Genomic DNA, 9,748 nt, shown 5'->3' with positions numbered 1-9,748 from the left:
TATTATCAAAATTTGGTTACTATTACTAAATGGTAGACGTAAATATAGCGGGCCAAAGCTATGGCAATACTTATTAATTAATTTAGTTCTGTAAAATAAATTATTTATTTGACAGAAGTAAAATTTATTTGATTCCAGAATATATTTGATAAATAAAACTTATTGAATAGTTGAGCAAAATAAGCGATTTTGTAATAGCTACAAAATTTTTGGTAGGTTCAACCATCTATAATAATAGATATTGAAACGATGTAATAGCTGCAAATGAATGAAATTTTCGTTGTGCTGCAACAAAACATACTTATACTGGTAACAAAATAGAACTCGTACCTACTGAATTTTTTATTACATGAGATATAACAATTTCATAACAATTATCAAATATATCAAATATATCAAATATCTGTTCATAACTGTAATATATTTCATATTAAATATTTAACATTAAATAACTATTACTAAATTATTTAATTGATGTTACTGTGAATGCAATTACGTCATACTCCCAATCTATTAAATATTTGGCAATTATTATCATATTTAGTATTAGTTACTAAGGATCCAACGAATTTTTGTAACTAAATGCAATTTGTTATAGTTACCAGTCTTTTCTCTCAGTGTGTAATTAATAATTCGTGTTATTTATAAGCTTTATTTCCTGTAATCTCATATTCTTTATCGAAAGATATTCTTCTTCTATACTGAGAAAAAAAATACCCAAAAAAACTAAAAAATATTATTTATTTGTGTATATATTGATGAAAGAAGTTTGATTACTCAATGCGTGTGATGTGATGGAACGCGAACTCTGTAAAATTAATCTTTTACAAAGTTGAATAGTCGAGATTATAATAGCTATTAAAAGATAGCTGCGATCTTTTCACTCGATATACAAATGTACGCTTTTGATTTCAATTAATAGATTTGCACCTCACAGAGAACGCAATTTTATCTGTAATAACCAAACCTTAGCAATGACGGCAAAACGATTAGCCGTTTAATTAAATTTAATTCAGCCACTGCTAATTCAGCTGACAGCATTAAGCAATTTTTTCACGTGTATTTTTTTTTCATATACTTAGACTTGAAAAAAATAAAAAGAATCTGATTCCTCGTCTAACAAAACTAGAGAAGCCAAAGTCGCCAGAATCCGTCGTTTTTAATATTTTACGATATCCCATAAGTATCACGATATATCAGTCTGGAAGAGAGCACAATTGTTCTCGATTTATTTTACCGTACCTGCAACTGAGAGCTCTTTCAATACGCGGCGAAACATCCCCTCCTCTGTGCTATCAAGCGTATTCTCGACGATTCGTTTTCCACACCAACGTCGGTAGACGTGCGATTTGTTCCCGCATTCGATGAAAAAAAAAGTGACGAGAAAAAAAACGGTGGCAACCACTTTTATGCGCGTTGACGTCGTCAGAATGGAGATCGTGAAGTGTAGTTAGGCTAATTGATAGGTACACGCTCGATTGATTCCCTTGCGCGAGAAACACGCATGCGAAATTACACGTTGCGTATCGCGACGTCGGCAATTACTGTAACACACGGCTTTTGTTCTATATAAATAAGTCTGTTCTCTGCGCGCGAACGGGTCGCGCAGAATTATAATTACAAGCAGAATTCTCATCGGCATATTCCATCGCGAATTGTGCGTCATGCAAAGTACGCTTCCGGTGTTTTAATAAAAAAATTCCCGCGTGTGAAAAAAGGCATGAAAGTTTCTGGCGATGAAATATGAACGAACCAGAACATTTCGGATGATGTTGCCAGAATTCTTTACGAGTTAACCAGAAATCTCGTTAATTCGCACGGGATTCTAATAATTTCAGCCGAGATTTTTTATTCGTTCATGTTTTGTCTGGAAATCTGTCCGATCCAGACAAACTTTTTCTCCTCTGTGTGTAAGTAAAACTCAAAAGTATGCAATTAAAATTTAAACAACGGAACAATATAATTGAACAATTCCATGCGATCTTTGACTTTTTCAATGTGCACGTTCACGTGTAGAGCCGTAAACGCCGGCTGATAAAACACAAAAGGGAAAAATTCAGCGCGCCGTCCTCTCCATTCGATAACGTAACGTGACGCGAAAGAAGACGGCGCGATAACAGCGCGCTGCTCTTTGCAGTGAGTAAATTCGCCGAGTTCGAATTTAGCGTGCGAGCGCGAACGGACAGGAACAAACCCGACACCGTGTTTTCGTGCGACATTAATTAAATTGTCCTCGCGCGAGCTCGCGCGAGCTCACGGCTCGTAATGGAGGTGAATATAATGAGCGTATTTAATCAAGCTGTTTAATCAAGGTGTCCTTTTGCAGCAGGCCGCGCAATATCGTAAATAACCCGCTAGTATTCCCGACGCTCCTGTAAAAAGGTAATGCGCGCTCGCTACGCGTACGACAGTCGAATAACAGTATATTTCGGCCGACACGGTGTCGCGAACATCGCGAATTTCTTTTTCCTTCTTTTCTCCCTCCCTCTCTCTTTCTCTCTCCGCTTTTTATGTTCACACGCAACGCGACACTCGACTTGAAATTCCCGAGCGAGAGTACTCTTCAAGGTGCGATAATGCGCGATTTAAAACGTAAAAGTGTCGCGCGCGGTAGTAAAGTCCGCTGAGAGTGGACTGCATGTGAATTACGCTCTGACGTTAATTCGATGCGTTAGTGCGCGATTTAATAAGAATTTTACAAACCAAACCACTCATAATTATTATAATTTATGATTGTGATGCAGAGGCATTCATTTATGCAATATGAAATATGAAATTATGAATGTTCAATGACGAGCTGCCCGGATATAGATTCGAAGGACGGTTAATAATTAATAAAACAGATCAATTTGTCGTGGCGTTATACGGCGACATGAGACGACACCACGGAAATTTCGACGACAACGTTCGGCATTTAATGAGGGTAAGGGTGGTGGGGAGGAATGCGAATATCCCGCCACTTGGGACGCTCTATATTGCGCAATATTGTCCACAATGGACACCGAAAGGAGATTATTGGACCGCGCGAGCCGCGTCATAACCGCGATTGAATTATACCCGCTGAAGCCGTTACGCGAGGAAAACTCGTTCGCTCGAGTTCGCCGTTGTTCCTCGCCGAGTAAAACGCCACGAAATTATGCCGGGAGAAACGCGACGATAAATCTTCGCGTAGGATTGCCTTCCGGAATGGACCGGAAGACGCGAGAAATGGAAGGCGCAGGGAATGTAATCGGAGATGAGAGATAGCCGAAGGTCGCTTGAGCGTTTTGTGCTCGCCACTTGCTGTAATTTTCCGACGGGGAAGGGAGAAGTCTTCGCTTCGACGAGTACGGGTACACTTCATGATAATCGAGGAAACCGTTCTCGATCTCGATCGACCTCGGTTCTCACGACGAACTGGTGCACTTTTTCCCTTATTTATTCTTCTGCTGATAGTTCATGGGTTTTTGCCGGGAGTCGCGATAAAAGTGCGATCTTTAATAGGACTATGGGTAACAAGTTTCGTTTCGTTTCGTTCGTCCACGCAATCCCGAAAATTCGCGTGCTCCATTGCAGAGTTACAAGTTCGCCGTGAGTGAGCGCGTACACGAAGGGAAAAAAAATCTGAGAAATTAAAAATATTTCTTCGGTGAATACTAATAAGTTACCTAAATCGAAATCCTCCCATTTAAATAAGACAAACAATTGCTTCTATAGAAAGTTACGTTTTTATATACGCACAAAAAATATTATTTTACAGCTTTAAGCGATTGTTCAGTTTACTTTCTCTCATTAAATTCGCTTTCTTTCTCTTAAATAATGATTATTTTTAATGAAAAATATTTTCTTGATAACTTTCTCATTAATGAAAATATTTTTCTCAGTATAAAAAATATCTATATTAGTATAAATAAATATTTTATTAGAGTATCCGCCAAATAAATTTATTACTTTTTAGATATTTTTAGATACTTTTAGATATTTTTTCTCTCAGTATAGGAATGACCTAGACTGATGTCACGGGAAATTTTCTGTAAAAATAACAAAATTGACCAGCCGTTACTCCGATCGTGTATTTAGTGTTTAATTAAACAAGTGTGTCTCAAACAAATATTTCGAAAGTTTAAAATGCAGCAAAATATTTGGAGACGGGAATTCTCTCTCTAGTCCCTTGTTATCTTTTTTTAACATAACCGCTATTTGAATATTTGCGGCTTTAATGGTTACGCCGAAACCGAAATTGCGAGCCCTCTGTGTCGCCATGAATACGCGATGTATTATACTGGTACTGTCGCAAATGGCACGAAATGGATTTCGGGTTTCCGCGACTGCCGCCGCGGAGAGATTTATATGCGCTTTAAAAAGCTCAATGTTTTCGACGGCGTCGTCAGAGCCGCCGGTAAAAATCGATGCTCCGGCTAAATATCGAAGCTAAACCCGCACGAAACGGGCGCTAGAAGCTGCGCATCCCCCGTGTGCTTCGTGTGTGAACAAACGTACGCGAGCATTTTTGGTGAAATTTCTTTTTTTTTATTTTTTATTGTAATCCATCCAGTTCGCGCAAAACCGATATTTGTGGGCGCGACGTGCAACGATCGCGCGAACGTGTTAAAGTTTCTATAACTCTCATATCCTATAAAAATAATCGAATGGAGAGCATCGACGTTTCGATGAACTCGGTTCTTTTAGTCGTACTCGACAAGCTACTAAATGTTGTGCTCTTCGTGAATGCACGAGGGTGAAAGAATTGAAAAACTACAGAAAGCCTGAACTTATTTTCTTTTCGGTAAAAGCAATTCCTGATAAGAGAATTTCGCCGAACACGCGCATGCACATTTAATGAAAAACAATTTAAAGAAAAACACGAATGATTCGTAAAACTAATGGAACTATTGTACAAATTGTACGTAGCGTCCAATCGTCGCTAATATTAATTGCAGTAACGATCGATGCAATGTTAGGTAACAATTAAAACAAACTAGTTTTATTATTTGCGAATAAAAGCGTATGTTTTGTAAGTCGTTCCGCGTTTCAATTTATTTCAAAATAACTTTTGCGTCCATGCAATTTCGCGTACCATTTATTATATACTCCAACTTCAAAGACCGACTGATAAATTTTTAATAGAACGTGGCATGCAATTTCACGCGCTCGCGTACGCAACACAAGCGTTGAACGCATTTTTATTCATGTAAATGACCGAAAAATAATCAGTTTCGCAAAGAGCCCACCATTGTTTGAAACTTTTTGGAATAAAAACGACAAAGAAAAGAAAGGAGAGAACCGGAACCCGTTTGTTTATTTTCAAACGATATGTTTGTTGCCGCGATATAATAATACATCACCCACCAAGCATGAGGTATCGGCAAACGACGATAACGAGCCGCACATCGCGCCCTCATAATACCGGGACTCCCCATCGAGGGGGAAGATATAGACAGAGGAGGGAGAGGAAGTCCTCCGAGACGATCCTTCGTGGGAATTCTGCGGGAGGCCATAATATCGCGTTTCTAATAAAAGTGAAAAATAGGAAGAAAAAAATGAAAAATATAAAATAAAAACAGGTCCGGTTGCACCGATAAAATGGTGCGCTGACAAAAAATGGTATTTGCAACTGTAACTACGTAGAGAAATAATTATTATGAACTATTGCCCAGAAAATTATTTTTATTAAATTCTACTATAGTGTTAGTAATAATAACCTTGTATGTATGTTACTACATTTTCGTATTAGAACAATCAAAGAATATGGTTCAGGCCAGAAAATAATTATAATTTTAGTTAGATCACTCATTTCTTTTTCTCAATGAAAGTTAATCAACAGTTAAATGTCTCACATGTCTTTGTTTTTCCCTTAAATTAAACTAAGACAGACACATGTTTTAGTTGTTAGTTAGCTTACCACCCAGTTGGTGCAACCAGACCTTAAACGTGTAAATATAATCTCAGATTGCAATGTAAACTAAACGCAAACATAACAGAAGATTTCGAAGGACAGCATGGTGGGTTATTGCACTCGAATCAACTATGACGAGACAGCAATGAGAAATGTTCTCTCGCGCACTTGCGTATTCTCTTTTTCTCTATCTCCTCTTCTCTCTATGATATGCAGTTCATTAAGTGATACAGCGGAATGCAGATATGCACGTTTCCCGTGCGCGCAGAGTTCCTCCGTTCCGCGAAGAAGACTCTTCTTTTTCTCTCTTATTTTCCGGATTCTCCCCTCCTCTCTTCTGTCGTCTTTAGGAGACGTTCCATCGTCCTCGTAGAAATGAGTTTCTATGAGAAAGTTTTGAAGTTCGACTTACTGCTGCAGGATATTTCGCATCTCCGCTACCCAACGACCAAAGTTGTTTTTTCTTCGCGAAAAGCCGGCCGGTGGCCGCCACCGTCGCCGCTGTCGTCGCTCTGCGAGTTTTCATTCCATTGAAATTGCAGAAGCTCGTCGTGAAATTACGTGGGCATTACGTATGTATGCGATGCTAACGTAGAAATAACGGTCGAGACGTTTGCGAACGCGAAAATTATTAACACGGAATTAATCGCCGTGTCTCAATGTGCGGATGGCGTTAATAGTAATGCAAATGTTTGTTTTGCATTATCGTCGGAAAATAAAACTTATCCGCGTTCGCTCAGCAATGCATGAACTAATTTTACTTTATTATATTTTTCATGTGCACACGGAGAACAACAATTACTGTAGGATTTCGTAACCGAAAAATGAATTGACATTTTTTGCAATACATCATTATCCTTTCATCTCATATGTACTGTTTATGCCCCAGAAACTGAAATTGAAACACTTGCTATGTTTCTAGCAGAATTTATTATTCTATTCTATATACACAGGCTCTCGAAAATATGCAACTTATTAAACATTTATTTGCCTATTAATATGTTTAATAAGTTATTATACTATGTTCCTTAGCAAAATAGATTTTACCGACAATCTACTCCTGTACTACTAAAAATATAGTAAAATTGAAAAGAATTTATATGAAAAAAACTATAATATTCTCTCTTCGTGCAGAAATTCACAAAACATGCAAAACGTCTACTGAAAAATAAACTTGTTTACTTTTGCCGTTAATACAAATATATTTTTTCTACTGTATCTTTTTTTCATCATCGTAAACTGCCAATATGTAATAAAAATAATTACATAGTTGACGTCACAGGAAAAAAAACTGATAAAAATGGCTGCAGATATTTTTTTCCCTTTTTTTAAGGAATATAAATATCGAAACCGCTGATCGAGCGGCAATATTGATCTTTCCTGCGGCGGAATGAGGAACGTTTTTAATAAATTCGCGTCGCTGAATCGTTTTTCCCCGCGACGTCGTTAAATTCAGCGCTAATAAAATCTCGGAAGTTTTCATTATTTTTTGTTAACGATATACAATTAACAATTCGACCTATCATCTATGGCACCTATACTATGTGTACAGCACAATGGAACGAAATGAAATATAAAAGTAAGGCAAGATTCGGGAGGAAATGTTTTAGTTTAAATTTAGGTTATTTTTACACTGAGAGAAAAATATCTAAAAAATAAAAAAATATTTACTCGGTGCGTATATGAGTACTATAAGATATTTACTTACACTATAATATACATAAATATTTTTACACCGAAAAAACTTTTTCTCTAATGAGAAAATATAAATTTTCTTACAAACGTGTAGCCTTTTACAAAAACAATTGTTATTCTTTGTTATTGTTTGTTATTGTAATAAGAGAATTTAGATATGACTCTACTGAAAAATTGTCATTAGGATCTCAAATGAAATTTTCGAAAAATTCTCCATATAATATCTCAATTATTTCATATAAATTATTTCATCTATATCTTAATTAAGATATATGAAAAATAAAAAGCCTGTTCGTTTTTAAATTTTTATTACAAATTTTATTACAAATATCAAGTTATTGCAATATGATATTTATAATAAAGTCTAAAAATTAAAAAAAAATTTTTTATGTTTCATATATCACAATTAAGACATCATTACTTTCCTTTTTCAAATAATATCTTAATTGAAATATCACATGAAATAATTGAGATCTCATATGAAAAATTTTTCGGAAATTTCATTAATGGATCTTAGTGGAAATTTTTTAGTAGGGAAGTAACTAAGGTAAAAGTGCCAATGCCCGGACATGTACCTAATCCTGGGCACTCTTTTTGCTTAGTCTTTTACATATAAATATTTAAATTTTCAATGTAAAATATACAAATATTGAATATATAAATATAAATATATTTTGTTCAAAATTTAAATATTCGTATTTAAAGATCAAAACAAAGGAAGTCCAGGACTAGGTACGTATCCGTGAATTGATATTTTTACCTTATACCATTAATATTATTAATAATTATTTGTCATTTTTCACATACTTCATCTTATTCTCTTAGTATATATAAAAAGAATCAAATAGATATGATATAGAAATAAAAGTAGACAGTAAATGAAATATTGTGATAGTCGAGAATAGGATCAAAATTTTAACTAGAGTAGTTTGGACGCCCCTTCAGAACGGAAAACACTAGTGTAGAATAGGTAAATTCACTTACCACACGATGTACCGTTGTCACTGCATAATTACTCCCGTGCTCTGATCTCGGCTTTGCCTGGATTCTGCTCTCGGCTGCTCCACCGTTCTGAGCACTCACTTGCACAAACATAGATCTAACGAAGAAATACGTACTAATTACGATCGGCGAATGTTAATTAATGCGACCGACCGTTGCTGCGCACAGCGTACGAAATGCGCCTCGGACGAACGAAACACGCAAAACATGACGACGTCTTTGCACTCTCGGTGTATGTACTTACGATACATCCCGAGGATTGCACGTCGCTACTTCTTCGACACTCTCGACGCTTATTTACGCGTGAAATTCACTTTCGACGGTTAAAAGACACGTAAAACGCTGAACGATCTTGATCGATATGTCAATGGCGGTTACCCGGCGTAAAAAGATCGAGAATAGCCGCACAAAGCATTACGGAAGCCGAAATGCGCGCCAGGGATGAATGATGTCGCCACTCCATAATGACACGCTCTGTACATTCCTTTCTTACAAACGGGCTGACTATATCCCGCGAGATCTGACGTCGCGAATATTCCCAGCATAATCCAGTTCCCTCTGATTATTACCGGATTTCCGACCACTAAATCCGCTGATCCCGCGATTCTACTACTGATTTAATGAGTCGAAGATAACGAGAACAATAAATACGTATACGGCACGACACGACAAGAACCGGCTACACGTAGCGAAAAAAGAGTCAATTACTCCCTAATGATGTACTTACGATACGTTCCGAAGATTGCACATCGCTGCTTCGGTACTCCAGACACTTATTTACGCGCGAAACTCACTTTCGGTGGTTAAAAGATACGTAAAGAGCGAAGTGATTTTGATCGATGTGTCAATGGCGGTTGTCCGGTGTAGAAAGATCGAGGATAACCACGCAAAGCATTAAGACCGTGGCACATAGAAAAACAAGCAGTAAGACGTAAACAGTAAGCGAATCAGCCAATCACAGTCATTGATTCTTGGACCGTAAGAAGAATCAACGACTGTGATTGGTCAATTTGCTTATTGCTTACATCTTACTGCTTAAATTTTTCTGTGTGCCACGGCCCTTACGGGCGCTGAAATGCGCGCTAAAGGCCTTCACACAAACTTCCCGTAACATTAACCGCCAAGTCTTGGCGCACCATATTTCAAAATGTGCCATTTTTTTTGCAGTTCTGATAC

The 9,748-nt window shown here is 37.1% G+C and overlaps 1 protein-coding gene across 1 annotated transcript in view; it reads right to left on the bottom strand.

Moving 5' to 3' along the window:
• LOC116842111 (low density lipoprotein receptor adapter protein 1-like) overlaps positions 1-1,552 on the bottom strand; it is a 92,265-nt gene extending 90,713 nt beyond the window's left edge. Inside the window, exon 1 of the mRNA XM_032810843.1 lies at positions 1,243-1,552. Within this exon, the coding sequence (XP_032666734.1) occupies positions 1,243-1,279 (37 nt within the window). The 5' untranslated portion in view covers positions 1,280-1,552. The remainder of the gene's footprint in view (positions 1-1,242) is intronic.
• Between the last annotated feature and the right edge of the window lie 8,196 nt (positions 1,553-9,748).

The sequence above is a fragment of the Odontomachus brunneus genome, unplaced genomic scaffold (assembly GCF_010583005.1).
Source record: "Odontomachus brunneus isolate Ranch 3 - 2012 unplaced genomic scaffold, Obru_v1 Obru_scaffold_021, whole genome shotgun sequence".
Lineage (NCBI taxonomy): Eukaryota > Metazoa > Arthropoda > Insecta > Hymenoptera > Formicidae > Odontomachus > Odontomachus brunneus.
The sequence above is the reverse complement of the archived record's forward strand: the minus strand, read 5'-3'. Positions and strand labels throughout refer to the sequence as shown.